Here is a 23,518-nt window from a genome sequence, read left to right as displayed (position 1 = left end):
TGGGGGCAAAAATTATTACTGAGATAAAGAAGGTCACTTCACCACAAGAAATTCCGTTCTGCAGGGAGATGCCATCTTTAAATGCAAATATTAGAAGAGGTGGCTGAAAGTTCCTTAGCTACGCATCCATCACACGAAGTTAGAGAGAGAAGTATGAATCTAAAGAAAGAAGGAAGGAAATAAAGGTAATTGCAGCAATTAGTGAAATAGAAAACATTTATGATAGAGAGCGTGATGGAAGCTGGAAGCTGGCTCTTTGCACCTTACAGTGGGCCCCTTGATTGAAGGAACTGGAGGTCCTGGGAGATTGGACTTGGGGTGAGTTTGGTTCAGCTACTCAGTACTGGCATCAAGGACCCGTTTCTTTCCATTTCTCTTCTCTGTTTTCAGTCCTATCAACTTCACCCCAAACCTAGCTTCTTAAGGAGCTGCCACCTGGCTCCTGGCTGCCCAGAACTCAGGTGGCAGAGTTAGGCTTCTCTGTCCATGATGGAAGGCACTCCCAAAGATCCTGGAAGCCCTCACCATAGGGCTCTGCACACCACTGGCCCCGGGAGTGTTAGGAGCCCGTTAAACCTGTAGGTCAGATAGGGAGGTGCCAGCCATGGTCTCAGACCTCCCCCTTCCCAAAGCCGACATCCCAGGGGTGGGTCACCAAAAGGAGGAGGAGGATGGACATTTGGGAGACAACTTCAGTGCTGGCGTTTACCCAAAGGAGATGAAAAGCTGATGCCCACACAGCAACCTGCACACGGATGTTCAGAGCAGTTTTATTCGTAATCGTCAACACTGGAAACAACCAAGATGTCCTTCAGCAGGTGAGGGAGAAACATAAGCTGAGGTCTATCCAGACAATGGAATATGATTCAGTGCTGTAGAAAAAGAGAAAGAGAGAGAGCTATCAAGCCGTGTGGCTTGGAGGAAACTTAAATGCCTGTTACTAAGTGGAGAAGCCAGTCTGAAGAGGAAACATACTATATGATTCCAATTACACGACCTTCCCGGATACGGCAACACTCCAGAAGCAGCAGTGGCCAGCGGTTGGGGGGGATGGACAGGTGAGCAGAGGATTTTTAGGGCAGCGAAAACACTCTGCATGCTACTGGGATAATGCACAAGTGGCATTGCACATTTTTCCAAACCCGTACTATTTACACCACCATGAGTGCCCCTGATGTACACTGTGGGCTTGGGGTAGTCACAACGTGTCAGTGTGGGCTCATCAGTTGTAACAAAGCTTCCACTCCCGCAGGGATGTCAATCAGGAATGAGTTCTTCATGGAGGGGGTATATAGGCAATATCTGTATCTTCCTCTTAATTTTTCTCTAAAATTGTCTCTTTCTTTTTAATTGAAAAACTGGAGAAAAAAATCAACACTAGCCTGGGCATCTGGGTGAAGGGCAGCTCAGAGCTGGGTACATCTCTCCTGGACACTGAGTCTCTCTCCACAAAAGGGGGGCTGGCCCTGGCCGGTTGGCTCAGTGGTAGAGCGTCGACGTGGCGTGCAGGGGTCCCGGGTTCGATTCCCGGCCAGGGCACACAGGAGAAGCGCCCATCTGCTTCTCCACCCCTCCCCCTCTCCCTCCTCTCTGTCTCTCTCTTCCCCTCCAGCAGAGAGGCTCCATTGGAGCTAGGATGGCCCGGGCGCTGGGGATGGCTCCTTGGCCTCTGCCCCAGGCGCTAGAGGGGCTCTGGTCGCCACAGAGCGACGCCCCTGAGGGGCAGAGCATCGCCCCCTGATGGGCGGAGAGTCGCCGTGGTGGGCGTGCCGGGTGGATCCCGGTCGGGCGCAAGCGGGAGTCTGTCTGACTGTCTCTCCCCGTTTTCAGCTTCAGAAAAATACAAAAAAAAAATAAAAATAAAAATAAAAAAATTAAAAAAAAGGGGGGGGGGCTGGCATGATCCCACATGTGACGTCCACCAGCTCTAACACCCTAGAACTTCAGACATGCTTTCACCCACCAAGCAGCCACTGCCCGCCCCTCCGCACGTGCCTTGTGTTAGTCCAGCTCCGCACCTCTGTTTTCTGCCTTGATGCCCTGACGCCCTGGGTGTGGTCACCCTGAAGCTGCATTCTCTCCCGCACCCACAAGTTCCACTGGGGCCAGACCCAGTGGCCAGTGGGGACACAGACACGGTCAAGGAAGGCTGCCCCCAGGCAGTTCCAGCCTGCTTGGAGACAGAGGAGGTCCGCAGTTCTCCCCAGCTCAGTGTGGGGACCCACAAGCTGAGGGTCAGGCCATGAGGCACAGGAGGACCAGGCCGAGCAGGAGAAGAGGAGAACAGGCCTTTGGGTGTCAGCGGAAGGGTCTGTCTAGCTCAAGGGACAGGACTTGTAGGGGCCAGAGGTTGAGTCTGGCCCTGAGCCTCACCAGCCACAGGGCTGCAGCCTTTGGACCAAGGCCAAGACCTCAGCCCTGGGTTGGAACTTGCAAGGTGCTGCCCAGTGGCCAGCTCCCCGGCAGCCCGCCCATGCTGCCTGTCACAAGACAGCAGGGGCGAGTGTGGCCCGGAGTGTCTAGGGACAACCCAAATATCCTGCCAGCTCTGGAGAAGGGGCCTGGTGGGTAGCCAGGAGGCCTTAGGCTGCAGCCCTGAGTGGTGCACAGAGCGCAGTCTCCAGAACGGAACACGGAGCCCATTTCCTCCCTTTTCACATACAATAGAAAGCAGCACGTGTGTGCACGCCCCGGCCCTGGCTTCATCCACGTAATATTTTTCTGGCTCAGGACATGAACTTCTTCCTTCCTCTCCATGGCTGCATAGAATCCCAGCATAGTCGGTTTGAGTTATTTTAACGTCAGTCAGGGAGATTGATATCTAATGCGATAAAGTAAAGGACACGCGTGACATGCCCTTCTTGCGCAGAAGCTGGTGCTCCTGACAGCTTGGGGGGGGGCACCACCCCTCAGTGGGGTAGGCGATGGTGGCGGGTGGGTTAGTGGGTGGGGAGGATGTGGAGCCCCGGCCAGCCTCTGGGTGCTCTGACCTGCCTTCCCGCATGGAAAGCCCTGCATTTCTACTCATGGACTGGGGTGGCAGAGAAGATGGAGCACCGGGGAATAAGCTCCGCCTGGCACGGGAGATGTTGCCACAAGAAAGATGGGGAGGGAGTTTGGTTAGAAAATTAAAGAAAGAGGGGGCTTTTCAAGAGTTTGTTTTTATTATTATTATTATTATTGTTGTTGTTGTTGTTATTTTAATGCGAGAGACTCACCTGGGTTTATGTGCAGAAGGAAAGGACCAGGTCCAAAACCTAAAAATGGACTTGCCCTGCGATCCAGCAAGTCCACTTCTGGGTCCACGCCCAAAAGGACCAGAGCAGGGACTTGAAGAGATGTCACAAACCCGTGTTCATAACAGCCAGCGGGTGGAAGCAACCACAGTGCCCATCAACGGATGGATGAGTAGACAATGAGGTCCACCCATACCACGACATATTATTGGGCCTTAAGCAGGGGGGAAATTCTGACACCTGCTACAGCATGGATGAGCCTCAAGGAGACCCTCAGTGAAATAAGCCCATCCCTGAAAGGGTGATCCTGCGCGACTCCACTTGTGTAAGGCCCCTTGAGTAGCCAGAGTCAGAGACAGAAGGTGAAACAGTGGTCGCTGGAAATGAATGGAGTCCAGTGGTTCTGACTGCCAGGGATCCTGTAAGGAGGCAAGTCTGAGGCAAAACTGCATCTCAGGAGTGGCGTAAAAAGGGGAAAGGAAGGGGTCCCATCCATTCCCATAACCGAGACCTGTGAGGGAACTAGAGTTCCTGCGTGTGATGGCAAAACAGAGAAGGTGGCCCCCGTGTCCACATAAATGAGATGGACTTACCCACCTGTTGCAGCAAACAAATCCCAAATGAGGGACATTGTATTAACTACCTAACCAGGACTACTAAAAAATGTTAAGGTCATCAAAAACACAAAGTCTGAGAATTTGTAAGGAGCCGAACAACACATGTTGTTTCACGCCACTTCATTTGTGGTCATTTTCTTCTTTTTTAAAAAATTTTTTTCATTCATTTGAGAGAGAGAGAGAAACAGAGGTGGCGAAGGGAGCGAGAGAAGCATCAACTTGTTGCTGCACTTAGTTGTTCCATTTAGTTGTACACTCCTTGGTTCTTTCACATATGTGCCCTGACCAAGGGTGGAACCCACGACCTCTGGTGCCCAGGTTGATGCTTTATCCACTGTGCAACCCAGCCAGGGCTGTGGTCATTTTCAACAGCAGCCCCAGGAAACTTATACAAGCATCACGATGACTGGATCTCAGACATCACTGTCCTGAGCCCACCACAGGGTGACTTGTCCTCATACTTGTGGTCCCTACTCCTCCCTAAGACCCATTCCCCTCCTCCACATCAAAACATGCTCCCTTCTTCCAGGGGATGATAGATAGATAGATAGATAGATAGATAGATAGATGATAGATAGATAGATAGATAGATAGATAGATAGATAGATAGATAGATAGATGATAGATAGATGGGTAGATGATTGAGGATAGATAGATAGATAGATAGATAGATAGATAGATAGATAGATAGATAGAATAGGTAGATGACAGATGGATGAGAGATGATAGAGAGCATTATCTTCTATGAAGCTGAGCTCTTTCTATCACAAATAGAAAGAGCCCTCTGTGTATGGGGACCAGAACTTGGACACTCAGTTCCGTGTTGCTGGCATTCTTGCACACTCTTTTGTAACAGTGTGGCTCATTTGTTGCAACTGCTATTAGAAATAGAATGCTGGGCCTGAGCCAAGGGTTTTCTGAGACAACTCCAAGGATCTGAAGGCATGGTAACCATGGTGATTCCTGCATGGTGCTCTGGGAACATTCACCAAGAACGACTTGATTAGCTAGTCTTAACTCTCCTTCCCAGCCATGTCCCCTCACATACACCAGCCCTCCCCTCAATACCTCCTTGGGTCAAGACCTCAAACCATGGCACCTCACAAGATGCCAACAACAAGAGCTTTGGAGGGGCAAGGGGCAAAGGGCAGAGCCCAGCCTGCCCGCCCGGCTCCTTCAGTGCCCCCAACAGAGTCCCTTAGGAAAACCCCTGCCAGCTGATGCAGGGGACTCAGCTGATGCACTTGAGCATGTGAGCACAGCTCCCACTCCCAGGTGAACAAGGTGACTTCATTCTCTCTATAACAATTTTTCTCTCTAGCCCAGGGGTCGGGAACCTTTTTGGCTGAGAGAGCCATGAACGCCACATATTTTAAAATGTCATTCCATGAGAGCCATACAACAACCTGTGTACGTTATACATTATCCAATAAAAATTTGGTGTTGTCCCGGAGGACAGCTGTGATTGGCTCCAGCCACCCGCAACCATGAACATGAGCGGTAGGAAATGAATGGATTGTAATACATGAGAATATTTTATATTTTTAACGTTATTATTATTTTTTATTAAAGATTGGTCTGCGAGCCAGATGCAGCCCTCAAAAGAGCCACATCTGGCTCGTGATCCATAGGTTCCCGACCCCTGCTCTAGCCTCTTCTAACAGGATGGCAGAGACCCAACGTCTTGGTCGATGTAGAACTTGTCTCTGTTTCTCCAGAGTGGTGTCAAAATGAGGGGCCACACCACAGTGTGGAAGACTGAGGCTGTCTGTGGCTCACCTGTGAGAACCACCCTGGCCCATTAGCATGCTGAAGTCTTGCTCCTCAGGACCACCTCGCCTCCCCTCCTGCCAAACCCTTCCCTTCTCAGCCCAGGGAATCACTTCCAGGTTTGAGATAAGTCCCTCCCTGCCTTCCACTGCGTCTTGAGGTGCTTAGAAGGACTTCTCTAAAGACTCGCTCTTTCTGCCTCGGCATTTGTATCAGAGACGCCTGTGGTGGCACGGTAGGTTGTCTCCAGCAATCGAAGGCTCCATCAGTTGTCGGCCTTGTCCACCCCTCAATCCCTCCCTAGTCAATCCACTTAAATGGGACCTGGGGGGAGGGCAGGGGAGGGCTGGAAACATCACCACAAAGAAAATAAAACACATCAGCTCACCACACAAAGATGACAAATTCGATTTAGAGGAAAGGAGGAGTCCCACTTATGACACCACAAAGAATAAACGGTCGGCAATAAGCATATCAACGAAGACCCAAGGTGTGCACAAAGGAAACGATACTGTCCAGAGAGAGATTGTTAGGAGGCTCCATAAACGATGAGCTGCATCGGGTCCCTAAGAGGGAGACGTAAAACAGAGAGGGCATCACCCTGTCTCAATCTCATACCCAAATGAGTGAAGTTCCAATCAAAATCCCCAGAGCATGACTCTGGTACTGGACCGATGGATTCAAAGATTCGTCTGTAGGAATAAACTGTCAGGTGGGACAACAATCTTCTGAAAAGAAAAGCCAGGAGGGGCAGCTGCCTACCAGTTGTTGGACGTGCTGTGAATCAGCCAGAAACAATCCGGCATGGCAGGGCCCGGGGCAAAGTGTCTGGTGGGATTTCGACTAGTTGCGGGTCAGAGACATGCAAGGCGACCCATTCTATTGTCAAGATGGCACTTTAAATCAATGGGGGAAGGACTACTTACTCAATAAATGGCATTGAGAAAAATTGGCCATTTCTTCGGAAGAAGTCCTTGCCTTCTGCCACGTAATAAAATTCCAGGGGGATAGGATATCTGAACGTAGTCACCACATTTGTAACAATGTTACAAGAAAATATACAGGACTGTTTTCCATAAAATAAAGGCAGAGGTGTTTCTTCTAAGATTTGAAACCCAGAAACCACAAAAGAACAATTAGATTTGACCACGTGGAACCTGAGAATATGCATATAAACATATACATACATACACAGTGAAGACACCAAAATAAAGTCACATGGAAATATTTGCAGAACATACACCATGGGAAAGACTGTTCCTAATACACAGAATGGTCTACCAATCAATAGAAAAGACAAACGCCAGAACAGAAGGATGAGTTGAGGATGTGATCCGGCTGTTACAGAGGAAACACAATGGCGGGCAAATATGTGACGGGTCAATCTCACTAATCATTTTTAAAATGGCAATTCAACAAGATTCTAGTTTTTGTCTCCCAGACTGGCAAACATCCCTAGAATTGAATAACATCCGCCGCTAGTGAGGGTGGGAGAGATAGGCGGGGCTGGGACTCGACACAGCCTCCTTAGAGTTGTCTGTTTTGTTTTTAGGTAGATATCCTTTCTGGCTCAGCCGCCCACTTGAAATCGACCCAGTAGAAATGATCATGTGAGTCCGTAAGGATGTGAGGACGAGGATGGTCACGGCAGTGTTGCTGAGAGCAGACCCCTGTGCCCCCAGGTACAGGCAGTTAAATAATTTCCAGTTCATCCATTCGTGGAAATACTCAGCAGACACCCAAATCCAAAGGTCCATCTAGATGTGCTGACCCGGAAAGAAGTCCTTGATGGACTCCTGAGAGTCAGGTGGCACACGATCTGTCGGCACAGCCACATGCCCCCTGGACCAAACATCTCCCCCAGGCTGTGGAGTGCAACCCTAAACCACAATTGGAAGGATGAGAACAACACTCCAATGCTTTGAGAGCTGGAGCCACAAACCCAACAGCTTGAAAGTGGGAGCTGAGATACGGCGTCTGGGCTCTGTACGCTGTGCTGCACCCCCACCCCTACCCCAAGCCCTGTTCACTTCTAATCCTATTTCATTCTTAAAAGAGCTAGGAGAGCTTCCCTCTTTTTTTTTTTTTTTTTTTTGGTTTTGTTTTAAATACCTTCCTCAAATAGTAAATTCAGCATGCAAAGACTGGCATCAAAGTTGGTCTGAACCCCATCCCAGGGGGTGGCCAGTTGGTATCTTCCCAGGACCTCCTGGCTCCCTGCCCCCCATCACAGGTGCCAGCTTCCAGCATCCTCAAACCCTCCAGCTTCTCCTCATGTGTCCCAGGTCACCACTTGCCTTACGTCACCACTGTAGTAGTAGCGCCACCCTAGGGTCCCAAAGTACCAGACACAAGCCGTGGGTAGCACACTTTACTGAAGTTCACATAGGGGCGGGACGGGGTACATCACAGAGCAGCAGGACAGACTTCAAACAAAGGGCAGACCACCTTCAGCCACGTGTCTCGGCCGTTTCCACCAGCAGGGCTGACACCAGTCTCCAGTGACCCTGCTCTCCTCTCCTGCTCACTTACCCGGCACCCCCAGATCCCTCTCCATGACTCATCAGAAGAGTCTGGGAAGGAGTCAAGGCCAGTTCTTAATGGAACCATTGTCTTTTCCAAGGAGCCCGGGACCCGGAAGTGATCACAGCCCGGGTCAGCCACACAGGGACAAGGAAGAACTGGACAAAGGCCCCAGAGTAAACCTGGAGTGGCCACCGTGTGTAAGCCTGGGCCACAGGACAAGCCACAAAGACAGTGGGTGAGGGAGGTTGGGCTGGACTCAGGCACAGGGATGGGACCCCAGATCCACGGCTGGAGCAAGAAGGGCCAGGACTTACTTTCAGGGGTTTTCCCCTGCCTCCTCCCACCCCAAAGTGCCTCAGCCCATCTGTGCCATCCTCCACAGCCCCTGCTCAGAAAGCTGGCCCTCAGGACCCTGCCCATGGTGGTGCCCACCTCAGGGATGGAGCAGGGGGATGTCCGGTTAAGAGGCAGAGCTCCAGTCCGGGTGTGTGCACGCCTACGGTAGTGAGCATGTGAATACCCGCGTGGGTGTGGACGAAGGTGCCCCGCTCTGCGGGCACAGCAGGCTGTGTGTGCGCACGCCACTGCATTTGCGTGTGCTGGTGTGAGTCTGTGTGTGCCCGTGTGTGGCTGGTGTCTGCAGTGAACACAAACGATTATAGGGTCTCACCCTCAGGCCCACCCAGTAACCTTGTTCATCTCAACTCTAATCCACCCCACCCCATTGCTCCCAAGCCTCACCAGGCCCGAGGTCCCCCAGGCAGCCCAGCACCCACAGCGTCCGGAGCCCCCAGGCCTGCCTGCTCTTCCTCAGCCCCTCACCCCCAGCTCTGCCGGGAGCCCTCCCCCACAACACACACCCACACCCAGGCTCAGACCCAGGTCTCTAGACTCAGAAGTGACTGTATTTCTCTAGAAGATGCCCTCACAGCTAGGCTGCCGGGTTGGGACTGGCTCGGCTCCGCTCAGCTTCCCTTAAAGACCTGGAGGTCCCAGCCCTTGCCTTCGCCCCACCCACCCGGCGACGCCGATGCCAATGCCTGTGTCCTGGAGTTGTCCTGCTGGCTGAAATTGGAAAGTGGTGGAGAGACGGGGAGGGGTGAGGACCACAGACCATGGAGCCAGACCAAGTCTGCCCTAGCCCCAGCCAAGTCAGGCTGAGGAAGGGGCAGCCACAGGCCCCGGGGACAAGGTCAGAAGCCCTTCAGGAAGGAGAAGACCTCAGGGCCCAGCCCGGAGGAGGATGGGCCCCAGGCTGAGCAGGAGCCCCCGAGCCAGGGTTCAGGACTCCCAGTTGCAAAAATCTTTGTCACAGCACTCCACATCTACTTTTAAGATCCCAAAATTAATGAAGAGCATCAGGTAATCTGAGAAAAACTGCCGCTTAAGGAAGTTGCAGGATGAGGCACACATCTTACTCACGGAATAGTCCTTCCTGTCTGGAGAAGAGGAGGGGAGCCTGAAATTGGAGCCCCAGGTAGGCCCTCTCTGCCTTGCGCCCCGCTCCGCCCCGGAATCCAGCCCAGGCCCTGGTTCAGAACCCCAGAACAGCAGAGCTAAAGCTCCCAGCCCACCCCCGTTGTCCCCAATGACATGGAGGGCCCAGGGCCAGACAGGCAGCTGTTCGCTGTCACATAGCAAGCCAGAGAGGTTGAGACCACCCCCCAAAACTCCCTACCGCGCTCAGGTGCTGGCTTACCGCTGCTGGATAAGTGCGCCGCAGATACTGGCATACTGCTGTGCTTGAGATCAGTGATGCGGACGCTAGCACACACCTTTTCGGTGGGCAGGCACTCCCTTGCGGTGCAGTGGCTGAAGTTGGTGATCGCTGTGCAGAACTGGCACCACAAACCATCAGCTAGACAGACCGGAGACACAGGATGACTAGAGAAACAGCAGGCCAGGCCAGGCCAGCCCCTGCATCCTCCCCACCTGCTTGCTGCAGGCTCTGCTGGGAGAACCATTGGGCTGGGGGAGGCTGGGCACCCCGTGGCCAGCAGTGACCAGGCCAGACTGGCACCGAGAAGACCCTGTGTCACTTCCCAGTAGTTTCCAGGGAGGATCCCACACCTGGGACTCTGGATGCCCCGAGGCCCTCTCCCTGGCCCCATGCACGAGTATACCCACACACACAGCTACCTCACACCTAAGGTGCCCCCCCTGCACACGCTGACCTCCTCACACACTCCCCCTACCCCTCCCAAAGCACAGTTCGTTCGTTTGTTCCAAGCTTCCAAGGACCAAACTGGACATGACAGGCGGCCTGCTGGGGCTCTTAATGGAGCACAGAACCCCTGCATTGAATCAGGGGCATCGTGCAGGAACAGGCGAGGAAGCCCCTCAGTGCCCTCAGGAGTAGGGAGGGACCCACGTGGCTGGAGGTGGAGCAGCACCAGCCAGGGAGAGGGTGTCTGGGGTCGCAGGAGTCCAGTAGGGGTGGGGACGTGGCCCACCCTGGGAGAGCTGCCGCAAGACTCACCAGGCTCAGAGCACAGCAGAGCCGCCAGCAGCACCAGACCGAGGCCCTTCATGATCTCAGGCAGCATGTTCCAGGCAGACCTTGAGAAGGCGCGGGAGCTGTGGACAAGGGTCGTCTGGGGCTCAGGCCTGGCTGGGAGAAGCCTCGGTCAGCAGACACAGGTCCTGACCGGGCCGAAGAACCCTCTTCTTTTCTGGCCTCCAAATACAACCTCCTCCCGGGAATCCACGGCAGGGGTCCTCCCTAAGCTCGAAGAAGCCCACCCCCAGACCATCCCCCAGAGTGCCCACCATCACAGCCTCCCTTCCAGCTAGAACAGGTCTGTCCTCCCGGCATGGCGGCAGGCCAAGATGCACCCACCCCGCGCGCCCGACACCTGTGGGATGAGGAGGGAAGGGTGTCGTGGCGCGTCTTCTCCCTGGGGAGCGGTAGGTGCGTCGGGAAAGGAAAGGAAAGGGCAAGGAGCGAGGGAACTGTACCTGCTGATGAAGGGAGGGGCTCACACCACGTCTCCACCCCGCACCCCTGGGCTGGGGTGCTGGGAACCCCGCGCGGAGCCCTCTGCATTCGCCTCTCCCTCCCTCGGGTCAGCGCTCAGGGCGGATCCGAGCGTGGAGTGCAGGCCAGGGCTTAGGAGACTCACTTACATCTCAAGGGTGTCCGCGCTCCGATGCTCCGGGAGGCAGCACAGGGAGTTGTGTCCTTCCGTCTCCCTGCGGACCGCAACGCCAGGTCCTTATATATCCTGAGTAAGCATTACACAGAACCAGATGTGACAGTTTAGCTATTGGCTAGGGAGTTCGCACGCAGCATAGCAACAGGGGCCGGCATAGCAACAGGGGCCGGCATAGCAACAGGGGCCGGTTTTAGCTTAGTGGTGAATTTCTTTTTTTTTTTTTCTCTTTTCTTTTCTTTTCTTTTCTTTTTCTTTCTGAAGCTGCAAACAAAGAGAGACAGTCAGACAGACTCCCGCATGCGCCCGACCGGGATCCACCCTGCACGCCCACCAGGCGCGATGCTCTGCCCCTCCGGGGCGTCGCTCTGCAGGCGACCAGAGCCACTCTAGAGCCTGGGGCAGAGGCCAAGGAGCCATGCCCAGCGCCCGGGCCATCTTTACTCCAATGGAGCCTTGGCTGCGGGAGGGGAAGAGAGAGACAGAGAGGAAGGCGGGGGGTGGAGAAGCAAATGGGCGCTTCTCCTATGTGCCCTGGCCGGGAATCGAACCCGGGTCCCCCGCACGCCAGGCCGACGCTCTACCGCTGAGCCAACCGGCCAGGACCTTGTTTCTGCCCTTTTAATACACTCCGGCACCCACAGGCACACATTTCTGAATCTAACATTCCCCCATCTCTTTTGGGCATAAATCAAACCCTGGATTCTTCATCAGTGGGGAGACTGGTGTAAGGTTGGGACAGAACTAGTAACTTTAGTACATCTCTGACGTCTGGTGGTGCAGTGGATAAAGCGTCGACCTGGAAATATTGAGGTCGCCAGTTCAAAATCCTGGGCTTGCCTGGTCAAGGCACATATGGGAGTTGATGCTTCCAGCTCCTCCCCACCTTCTCTCTCTGTCTCTCTCTCCTCTCTCTCTCCCTCTCTGTCTCTCTCTCTCCTCTCTAAAATGAATAAATAAAATGAAAAAAAAAAAAAACCCAAAACTTTAGTACATCTATCTTCTCCTTTACGAACGCAAGGAGCTTATTAAGGATTATTGGTCCAATGGTAAGAGCCAATAATAATAATAGCAGGGGTCCAGCAATTGCGGATATGAGGGTAGTTAACCAAGGAGAAGTCTTGAACATAGAGGCATACCAGCTAGAGCTGTCTTCTTCTAATTCTTTAATCTGTTTGCAAGTATCTTGATATTCTCTTTAATTACTCCAGAGTGGTTAGCGTAAAAACAATATTCTTTTCTTTAAGCAGCACACAGTCCTCCTTGCTCAAGGAGGAGGAGGTCTAGCCCTCTCCTATTCTGAAGGGCTACCTCGGCTAGGGAGTCTATTTGCTTCTCGAGGTATATTACCTGGTTTAGGTGGACTCTATTGAAATTTACTGACTAGGGTCTCACAACCCTACTTTTTACAAAAATAATCTGAGTGAGACCCACATATGCGACGCCGTCCGGGAGGGGGTTCGGGGCAAGCATAGTGTGGAGTATACCATAAAGCCCTAGTTTTTTACATTGGGGTTACACCTATTACCTAAGGTGTATGAGCTAGGCAAATCATCAGTGAGAGAGCTCCTGGCTGAATCAGAATGTCTCCAAGCTTCTGGTGAATCACAGAATTTGTCTTCAAAGAACTTTGATAAGTCAGCTTGGAGAGTTATGGGGTTATTATCCCAGGTGTTATTCTGTGCTATAACTGTGCCATCTGCTGACCTGATTAAAACCTATTCCTGCAACTCTAGTCCCTTGCTAGGTAAACAATAAAAAGTCATCAGTCCTAAGTGGAGGAGAAGGTGAGCTTTAGAGGCTCTCTAGGGGTCCGCTTGACTTGCCATCTCCGAGATCCTTCGTCGGGTGGTTGGGCCGGCTTTACGTGGGAGAGGTGGATCCAGTAGGGCTTTTCAGCTACCTTAATAGCTGTGGGTGTACTCAGGATTACCTGGAACGGTCCGTTCCACCGCGGCTCAAGGTTGCCCCGTCTGTGGTTGAGAATCCACACCCACTGTCCAGGCTCCGGTGGCTCCGGTATTCGGGACCTGTGTTTTGCATTCGATTGGGCTGATCTCTGGAGGGCCTGCACCTCGCTTCTGATGTGTTGCAGGGCCTGCAAGGACTTAAGGAAATTATGATTAGAAATCTCTAGTTCCCCTCTGGTCAATCGAGGTACAAGGGCCACAGGTTGCCCAAATAAGATTTCATAAGGGGTCTATTTATTGAGATAGGGGGTACATCTGGTTCTAAAAGGGCGAAAGGGAGGAGCTCAACCCAGTTTTCGCCCGTCTCCCCTCTCAGCTTAATTATAGTCTCTTTTAGAGTCCTGTTCATCCTTTCTACCTGTCCTGAACTTTGGGGCCTATAAATGCAATGCAATTTCCAATTGATACCTAGCTTAGTAGCTAGTTCTTGAGATATCTTAGAGATAAATGCAGGTCCATTGTCTGATCGTAGGGCTAGGGGAATGCCGTATCTAGGTATGATTTCCCTTAATAAGACTTTGCAGACTGTGGAAGCAGCCTCTCCTTGCGTGGGGAATGCTTCTACCCATCCTGAGAAGGTGTCTAATAATAATAGATACTTATAACCTAACTTCCCAGGGGTCATCTCTGTGATATCTACTTCCCATAACTCTCCAGGAGCTTTCCCCCGACACCTCACAAAGGGGGGGTAGCTTCTTATTCTGCGCATTTACTCTGGCACAGATGCTGCACCTCGAGACAATGGAGTGGACAATATCCCTGATGTTGGGCCCTACATAATACTTCCTGATAAGTTGTTCTAGCTTGTTTTGTCCTAGCTGCGTACTAGTATGAATATCTCCTACTATTTCTCTTACTATTCCCTGGGGTAAATAGAGCCGGGAGTCAGGAAGCTCTATCTATCCCTGCTAATTTTTTCTTCCCTTTCAACTGCATCCCTTCCTGCTCTTCTTCTGGGGAATATCTAGAATCCGGAGGTAGCGTTGGCTTAGGCAGCAATGGCAGAAGGCTTTCTTGTGGCCTAGTGGCTGCCTCTCTTGCAGGTGAGTCTGCTAGGTTGTTACTCTTTACAATAGGCGAGTCCCCTCTCTGGTGTCCTTTGCAGTGAATGATGGCAACTTTGGTAGGTAGCCAAGTGGCGTTTAGGAGGGCAAGAATTTCATTGCGATTTTTAATGTCTTTCCCCCCTGCTGTCAGTAAGCGTCTCTCCTTGTATATGGCTCCGTGGACATGGGTAGTGCTGAATGCATACCGGCTGTCAGCATAGATGTTGGCAACTTTTCCCTCTGCTATCTGTAAGGCTCGGGTTAGTCCTATTAGCTCTGCCCTTTGTGCAGGTGTTCCTGCGGGCAGTGCTTTCTGCCACAGGACCTTATTTTCCGTGGCCACTGCTGCCCCTGCATGTCGCTGTCTATCCTTAATAAAATTGCTCCCGTCTGTAAAGAGGGTCAGGTCTGCCTTCCCATATGCTTGATCCCTTAAGTCCGGGCGGGGAGCCAGTCACTGTGTCAAGGAGTTGTTTGCAACTGTGGACGAAAGTGGAGTCGCTGGGTTCAGGGCAGCCGTTTTGAGGAACTGAACAGATGGAGGGTTCAGCAGCTGAGCCTGACACTGCATTAGCCGCGCATGAGATAGCCACCTGTCAGGAGGTGCTCGCAGCACTTGCTCTACGTAGTGTTCCTTAATGACTTTGATGTCCTGCCTTAAAGTTAATTTATTAGCCTCCTTGACTAGTATGGAGGTGGCAGCAAGTGCCCTCACACATGTTGGCCATCCCGAGGCTACAGGTTCAAGCTTCTTGGACAGATAGGCCACAGGCCTCTTCCAAGGCCCAAGTTCCTGGCTCAGTACCCCTAGAGCTACCCCTCCGTTTTCTGCTATAAATAGCTGAAAGTGTTTGGCCAGATCTGGCAGGGCCAAAGCTGGGGCAGCCACCAGGGCCTCTTTCAGCGCTTAGAACACTTGCTTCTTCTTATCTGACCAAGTGAACTCCTCTTCCTTACCCCTGGTTAGTTCATGCAGGGGTTTAGCTAGTTCTGCAAAGCCTAATATCCACAGTCGGCAGTATCCTACTGCACCCAGGAATTCTCATACCTGTCTCTTGTTAGTAGGCTCGGGGATCTGCAAGACCGTCTGAATTTGCTGGCTGAACAATGTCCTTTCCCCTCCCTGTAAGTTATTCCCCAAATAACTTACAGTTTGCGTCACAATCTGGGCCTTCTTGGCGGAGACTCGATACCCTATTCGCCCCAGATCTTGAAGCAGGTCGGAGGTGGCCTCTTCACACTCTCCTTCGTCCTTGGCAGCTATGAGGATGTCATCCACATACTGGAGCAGTACGATCGATGGATGGGAGGAGCGGAAAGCCTGTAGATCTTTGCTGAGGGCTTCATTAAAAATGGTGGGGGAATTCTTAAACCCTTGTGGTAGTCTGGTCCAAGTGAACTGCCCAACCAGTCATTATCTGGGTCATTCTATTCAAAGGAAAAGGTGCCAAGGGAATACAAAAGAAAGCATCCTTCAAATCCAGGACAGAATAATAGGTATGGGTTGGGGGCAGTGAGCTCAGTAAGGTATATGGATTGGGCACTGTGGGATGAATAGTCTCTACCTATGCATTCACCTCCCGCAAGTCCTGGACCGGACGATAGTCTTGGCTCGCCAGATTTGGACGGGAAGCAGTGGGGTGTTCCAGGCTGATTGGCACCTTCGAAGTATGCCTGCCTCCAGCAGGCGTTGCAAGTGCCAGGTGATTCCCTGTCTAGCTCAGGTTGGGACCGGGTACTGCCTGATCCTAACTGGTCTAGCAGTGCTAAGCAGTTGCACCAGGACAGGCAGTTGGTGTGCGGCCAAACCTAGGGGCTTGGTTTCCGCCCAAATTTCAGGTACCAAATTTCAGGCACGCAGGGCATCTTGGAACCCCCTTCCTCGGCCTCCTTACCTTCTAGGACGGTGGCAAGTAAGTGTTCTTCAGACAGTGGGACAGTTACTTCCATGCTGACCTCTGCCTCTTTGTTCCCCATAGGGCTTTCCTCCCGTCGGAAGGTTATGGTGGCCTGAAGTTTCTGCAATAAGTTCCTTCCAAGCAGTGGGTAAGGGCAGTCTGGAATGACTAGGAAAGAGTGGGTGATGGTGCCTCGACCTAAGTCAGTAATTCCTGCGGTGGCCCATGGGTAGGCTTCTGCTTTGCCCGTTGCCCCTATGATCTTAGTAGTTGTCTTCCGCATCTGGCCCTGTGGTTTCTTTAGGACTGAGTAGGTGGCTCCCATGTCGACTAGGAAGTCTATTGGTTTTCCTTCGACTGTTAAGGTGACCATGGGCTCCTGGGAGCTGGCGGGAATGGAGCCCTGGCCCCGTCAGTCTAAGGTTTGGAGCAAGACCTCTGGGCCCTGTCTTGGCCCATGGCTGTCAGCCTTCAACCTTGGACACTCTCTTTCCTTTCTCTTTTCCTCTCTTGCCCTTTCTCCTTACAATAGGCGATTGGTCTTTTGCTATTCGCCGTCCCTGGCCCTTTTGCTATCCCCCTTTCCCTTTGGGAGGAGGTTTCTGGGCAGCAATCAGAATTTTGGCAACTTCCTTCGCCCTGCCAACCTCCGGATCACCCCTATTGACATACACCTTCTGGGCTATCTCTAATAGCTTGCTTCTATTCTCTCCCTCGAACCCCTCAATCTTCTGAAGCTTTTTCCTAATGTCTGAAGCGGCCTGAGTCACAAAGGCTATATTGACTAGTCTCCAGTTCTCTTCTGCCTCAGGATCTAGAGGGGTATATACTCTATAAGCCTCTATGAGTCTCTCTAGAAAGAATGCTGGGGATTCCTCTCTTCCCTGGATGACTTCACTAACCTTACTGAAGTTGGTTGGCTTTCTAGCTGCTGCCTTGAGCCCCCTCAACAGAGCCCGGCGATACTGGAGGAGAGCGTCCCTTCCCCCAGTGGTATTAGGGTCCCAGGTAGGAGGTTGAGACGGGAGAACAACTTCTATTTCCCTTCTTCCCTCCCGAGTTTCCCTTTCTTCTCCTAATATCGCCTTAGCAGCCTCTCTCATTATTCTGTCCCTTTCTTCAGAAGTAAAGAGGGTTTGTAAAATCTGCTGAAAATCATCCCATGTGGGCTGATGGGTCCTAAAAATGGTCTCAAGGAGACATATTAGTCCCTGAGGTTTCTCGGAAAATGGGGGATTCTCATGTTTCCAATAGTATAAATCACTAGTGGAAAAGGCACATAGATGAGGTGAGGAGGTGCCCGTGGGCCAGCATCTGGTGCCAGCGGTGCCTCCCAGAGAGGCAAAATGGCCGTGCCTCCCGGAGGAGGAGGTAAAGTGGCTGCATCTACCCACACATCCATATACAGGTATTGGTCTAGGTGGGGAGCCCTATAGACCGTGGCTCTGACAGAAAATAAAGTTTGGAAGGTCAAAAGTGCCCTCTGTGGGCCATCCCACATTAAATGCAGGCCATTCTAGCTGGCTCAAGGTCCGGAGGAAACCTGGACTCAGCTGCGGACCTCCGTACCCCTGAGCCCTCTTCTGGAAATCAGAAAAATTCTTCAACAGGCACTCTAGCGGGAATCCCTGCACAGACTCCTGTTGTCCCATCCTAGATGACTCAGGAATAATGAGAAAGGGTAGGATACAGGCAACACACACTGTTAACACAAGGAACACACTTGTCTCTCTCACACTCAACTCAGTCATTTGAGCTCAGACAAAACGCAGCGCAGCGCAAAACGGATTCCTAATGTGACCGGTCACTCCAAAGTTAACAAATCCAAATATCCAAATTTCAGAGAGCGGCGTCCCGCTTCTGAAAGCCCTGGGTAGGTAACCGGCAGCGTCCCACCTCCTACCTCAGGATTGTGTGCTCCGGAGCCCAAAAGCCAAACCAAATGAGGATCCTCCGTGAATACTTACTCAGCTCGAGCTGTCCTTCCGGTCTCCGACCCAAAACTCCGCCGAGGGAGAATCCCGGGTGAGCCCCCAAAATGTTGCATCCACCGGCTACGAGAACAAACGCCGGAGACTTTCAGGAGTTTAGATGTTACTTTATTGGCCAGTTTAACCCGCGCAGCGGCGAACTCCCAAGATGTCCGGAGACACCGTGCTCACAAGCAGTTACAAACGGAAGCCGCGCCTGGCGCTTACAGCCAGGTCCTTATATATCCTAAGTGAGCAAGCATCATACAGAAGCAGATGTGGCAGTTTAGCTATTGGCTGGGGAGGTCCCACGCAGCATAGCAACAGGGGCCGGTTTTAGCTTAGTGGCGAATTTCAAACATAAACTTCTTTGTTCGCCGCCTCACAGGGGCCCTATCAGCACTCCCTGTTCCTGCTCTTTTAATAGTTACTTCTGGCAGCCACAGCAGCACTCCCTGAATCTAACAGGGCTCACACCACGTCTCCACCCCGCACCCTGGGCTGCGGTGCCGGGAACCCTGCGCAGAGCCCTCTGCTTCGCCTCTCCCTCCCTCGCATCAGCGCTCACCACGGGACCGAGCGTGGAGCGCAAGCCAGGTCTTAGGGGCTTCACTTACATCTCAAGGGTGTCCGCCCTCCGATGCTCTGGGAGGCGGCATGGGGAGCTGTGTCCTTCCATCTCCCTGCGGACTGGAACACGGGCGCAGTCTCGTCTTTCTGGGCATGCAGCCGCAGAAGCCGCAGAAGCCGCAGAGGGGTGGGGAGGAGGTGGCGGAGGACGCGCACAGGGGACCTCCGTGGCTCTGTGGTCCTAGCCTGGTCGCTCTCCTGTGCCGTCCCGGCCCCCCCCCCCACCGTCTCCACCTCCCCCTACCCGGGCATGGGCAGGATCCCTTCCCACCCTGCTGGCTGAAATCCGCGTGCAATTTTTCACAAGAACATTTACTGAGGAAGTGAAGCTCACACAGACGCAGAGGGGGAGGGAAGGAGCAAACAAAGGTGATGGTGCAGGTCCTTGTTCACAGACTCAGAGCCCTGGGTCACTTCCCCTCCCCAGTCCCATCCAAGGTTCCGACTGTTCGGGGCTGCTCTGCCCTGAGCACCCTGACGCCCCGACTAGCAGCAGCAGCCCCAGGGGACTGCCGTCTCCTACCACACCCACACCTGAAGGGCAAGTCCCAAACCTTAGGCAAGAGGACATGAAGGCCCTCTGCCGGTCGCGGGGGCTGCTGTCGCAGCTTTGTCTCTCGCCTCCCCCACTCCCACCGCCAAGCTTTTCCCGTCCCCTGTGCCTGGTATGTGTCTTTGTTGGGCGCTGAATAAACCGCAGCCCTGGTGCAAATGTGTGGTCGTTCCTTTTGTCCTGCCCTCATTTGTCCTGCAAATATTTATGGGGTACCCACTGTTGGCCTAGCGCTGCCCTAGGGCTGGGACCACAAGATGAGAAGAGGGTTTCTGCCCCCTCCACCCCAAATCTTACATTAGACAAATGATGATCACTGATAGGTCGTTGTGAGATGTGTGAATGATAGCATTCATTGAGGCCCGTACTGTGTGTTCCAAACCCTTGATAGACGTGATCTCACTACACAGCCTCACAACATTCCTGATATTGTCATCAGTCCCGTGCTGTAGATGAGGAAACCACAGCAGGGAAGAGGTTGAGTTCTCTGCACAAGGTCACACAATGACATGTGACCAGGGACACAGCTGATGGTAGAGCCTATAAGCACTTGGCTCCAAAACCCGTATCCCTCACCGTTCTCCTGCTGTTCGGAAGGAGTGAGGGCAAAGAACCAGGTGGACAAGCAACCTTGACTCCGTGGCTGGGGCTCCCACAGAGTCCACAGAACTCAAATATTAGCTCAGACTAAAAAACTAGCAAACATCCTAAGGAAATGAGCCTCCAGAAGCAGTGACAAGTGATATTTAACCCCCCACTAACTTTCTAAATTGGAGGTATCAGATATAGACTATTAAAACCTATTTGTTTTACAGGTTTAAGATATATAAAGGAAGAAACACTATAAAAACTGACCATGGCCCTAGCTGGAGAGCTCGGTTGGGTAGAGACTTGTTCCAAGATACAAAGATTGTGGGTTTGGTGCCCGGTGTGGGCACATGTGGGAAAAGATTGATGTTTCTCTCTCTCTCTCTCTCTCTCTCTCTCTCTCTCTTTCTCTCTCTCTCTCTCTCCCCCTCTCCCCCTTCCTCTCTCTCTCTAAAATAAATAAATAAATATAGTTTTAAATTGACCATGCTTACCTGAAAAAAAGAGAACCTCTAAGAATGAAAAACTTTTCATCAAAATTAAAAGGTCAGCAGAAACCTTGAAAAATTATGCTAAGTGAAAATAAAATTAAGAAGTGTACAATCAACAGTGCAAATGATATAGAAAATTTTACCTAAAGCCTATGTACTCTCATTATTGATCAATGTCATCCCATTAAATTTAATTTGTTGTTGTTGTTGTTTGTGACAGAGAAACAGAGAGAGGGTCAGATAGGGACAGGAAGGAAGAGATATGAGAAGCATCAATTCTTCGTTGCAGCACCTTAGTTGTTCATTGATTGCTTTCTCAAATGTGCCTTACCAAGGGGCTTCAGCAGAACAAGTGACCCTTGCTCAAGCCAGTGACCTTGGGCTCAAGCCAGCAACCATGGGGTCACGTCTATGATCACACACTCAAGCCAGCAACCCCACGCTCAAGGTGGTGAGCCTGCACTCAAACCAGATGAGCTTGCGCTCCAGCCGGCGACCTTGGGGTTTCAAACCTGAGTCCTCTGCCTCCCAGTCCAATGCTCTATCAACTGCACCACCGCCTGGGTCAGGTTAAATTTAACTTCTAAATAAAAAACTCTTAAAAATAAATAAAAACAGAAGAAGAAGCATATATTGCCTGGCCTGTGCAGGTGCAATGATTAGAGCATCAACCTGGAATGCTGAGGTCACTGGCTGAAACCCTAGGCTTGCCTGACCAGGCTATGGCCCAGTGGATAGAGCATCAGACTGGGATGCAGAGGACCCAGGTTCGAGACCCCGAGGTCGCCAGCTTGAGCATGGACTCATTTGGTTTGAGCAAAGCTCACCAGCTTGGACCCAAGGTCGCTGGCTCGAGCAAGGGGTTACTCGGTCTGCTGAAGGCCCGTGGTCAAGGCACAATGAGAAAGCAATCAATGAACAACTAAGGTGTCACAATGAAAAACTGATGATTGATGCTTCTCATCTCTCTCCGTTCCTTCCTGTCTGTCTGTCCCTATCTATTCCTCTCTCTGTCCCTGTAAGAACAAAACAAAACAAAACAAAAAAACAACCCTAGGCTCGCCCAGTCAAGGCACATACCACAAGCAAGCAATGAACAACTAAAGTGAAGCAATTATGAGTTGATACTTCTCACTTCCCTGCCTCCCCTCTCTGTAAAATCAGTAAGTAAAATCTTTTAAAAAGAAAGAAAAAGAAGAAGAAGATATTGTATGGCTTCTTTTATATGAAATGTCCAGGATAGAAACATCTAAAAGAGACAGAAAGTAAACTAGTAGCTGCCTGGGACTGAGAGGGAAAAAGAATGGGTAGTTTCTGCTAGTGGTCAATGGTCGGCAAACTCATCAGTCAGCAGAGCCAAATATCAGCAGTACAACAATTGAAATTTTTTTTGACAGCCAAATTTTTTAAACTTAAACTATATAGGTAGGTACATTCCTTATTGAGGTAGCGCCCACATGTGGTATTTTGTGGAAAGGCCACACTCCAGGGGCCAAAGAGCCACATGTGGTTCGCGAGCTGCAGTTTGCCGACCAGGGGTCAAGGGGATACCTTTCAAGCGATAAGAATATTCTAAAAATAGTGATGATGGTTGCACAGGTCTGTGCACATACTAAACACCACTGAGTTGTATGCTTTAAAAGTGTGAATTTTACAGTACATGGATTATACTTTAATAAAGCAGCTGTAAAAAAAACTTAGCAAATGTGTTAGGCATCAAATTAGATACAGCTGAAGAAGGAATTTGTGAACGAGAATATTAAAGACATTATCAATAATGTAGCACGAGGACCGTGGCTGGTGGTGCAGTGGGTATAGTGTCATCCCAGAATGCCAAGTTCACCAGTTCAATTCCGGGGTCACTGGCTCAATCCTGGAGTGCCAGTTCAATCCCAAAGGTGCCAGCTCACTCCCAAGGGTGCTGGTTCAACCCTGAGATCACCAGCCCTGTCATGGCACATATGAGAAGCAATCAATGGTGTGCACAGCTAAGAGAAACAACAAATGATGTTTCTCTATCTCTCTTCCCCTCTTAAAAAAATGCAGCACAAGGGATAAAGAGATAAAAAGAGGGAAAAAAAGTTAAAAGCCCTGGCCAGTTAGCTCAGTGGATAGAGGGTCAGCCTGGCCTGCAGATTTCCAGGTTCAATCCCCATTCAGGGCACACATGAGAAGTGACCATCTGCTTCTCTTCCCCTCCATCTTTCCTTCTCTCCCTCTCAAGACACTGAGAATAGCTCCGTTGATTCAAGCATGAGCCCCAGACGGGGTTGCCCAGTGGACCCCAGTTGGGGCACATGCAAGAGTCTGTCTCTCTATCTCCCCTCTTCTCACTTAAAAAAAGAAAAAGAAAAAAGAAGTTAAAACACAAAAGAGAGTGTGCCAAAAGCTAATATAAGTCTGGATAAAGCCCCAAAGGACAGAGAGTTAATATTTGAAGAGATTTTGCCTGAGAATATTCCAGAACTGATGAAAGATAAGTATTTACAGAGCAGCACAACGTATGCTCGATAAAATAAACAAAAAGAAAATTCACACTTAGGTGCAAAATAATGAAACTGCAAATCACCAGGGAGAGATTTTTTTAAAAAAGTTTAAATCAGCCAGAAAGGAAGGGAGATCAACTAAAGGAATAGCAGCGGGGCTGAGAGCAGAATCTCACAGCAACAGTGAAAGCCAAAAGATGGTGAAATAGTATCTTTAAAGTGCTTGAAAGACAAGAACGGAGATCAACATTTACGTCAGTGGACTTTGAGTGAAGCAGATTGACCTCCATGGTGCTGGTGGGCTTCAGCCAATCAGTTGAAGGCCTGAATAGAACAAAAGACCAAAAGACTGACGTCCCCTGAGCAAGAGGGAATGCTGCCAGCAAATGACCTTTAAACTTGAACTGAATTATTGGCTCCTCTTGACTCTCCTACGTGCTGACCTACCCTGCAGATTTTCCGTTTGACAACCTTTGTATCTTATCTATGTGAGCCAATTCTTTAAAATAAGTGTGTGTGTGTGTGTGTGTGTGTGTGTGTGTGTGTGTGTGTGTGTGATGTCTGTCTGTGGCCACAACACTTCTT

General features: G+C 51.1%; 1 protein-coding gene across 4 annotated transcripts; it reads right to left on the bottom strand.

Annotated features, from left to right (window-relative positions):
• Positions 1 to 752: 752 nt before the first annotated feature.
• On the bottom strand, positions 753 to 18,970 carry LOC136386879 (uncharacterized). 4 transcript variants are annotated; one of them, XM_066358015.1, is made up of 8 exons: positions 18,803 to 18,970; positions 18,183 to 18,269; positions 13,235 to 13,408; positions 11,276 to 11,373; positions 10,989 to 11,046; positions 10,629 to 10,726; positions 9,849 to 10,007; positions 753 to 872 (listed from the first exon to the last, which is right to left on the bottom strand). In XM_066358015.1, exons 1-8 carry the CDS (start codon positions 18,862 to 18,864, stop codon positions 844 to 846), a joined length of 765 nt encoding a protein of 254 aa, XP_066214112.1. In that variant the 5' UTR covers positions 18,865 to 18,970; the 3' UTR covers positions 753 to 843. The 4 variants fall into 4 exon arrangements, with proteins under 4 accessions (XP_066214112.1, XP_066214111.1, XP_066214114.1 ...); XM_066358014.1 differs by lacking the exon at positions 753 to 872 and adding an exon at positions 8,563 to 9,588 and having other exon boundaries at positions 13,235 to 13,399; positions 18,803 to 18,942; XM_066358017.1 differs by lacking the exon at positions 753 to 872 and adding an exon at positions 8,563 to 9,588 and having other exon boundaries at positions 18,803 to 18,938.
• Positions 18,971 to 23,518: the final 4,548 nt, after the last annotated feature.

The sequence above is a fragment of the Saccopteryx leptura genome, unplaced genomic scaffold (assembly GCF_036850995.1).
Source record: "Saccopteryx leptura isolate mSacLep1 unplaced genomic scaffold, mSacLep1_pri_phased_curated manual_scaffold_18, whole genome shotgun sequence".
NCBI lineage: Eukaryota > Metazoa > Chordata > Mammalia > Chiroptera > Emballonuridae > Saccopteryx > Saccopteryx leptura.
The sequence above is the reverse complement of the archived record's forward strand: the minus strand, read 5'-3'. Positions and strand labels throughout refer to the sequence as shown.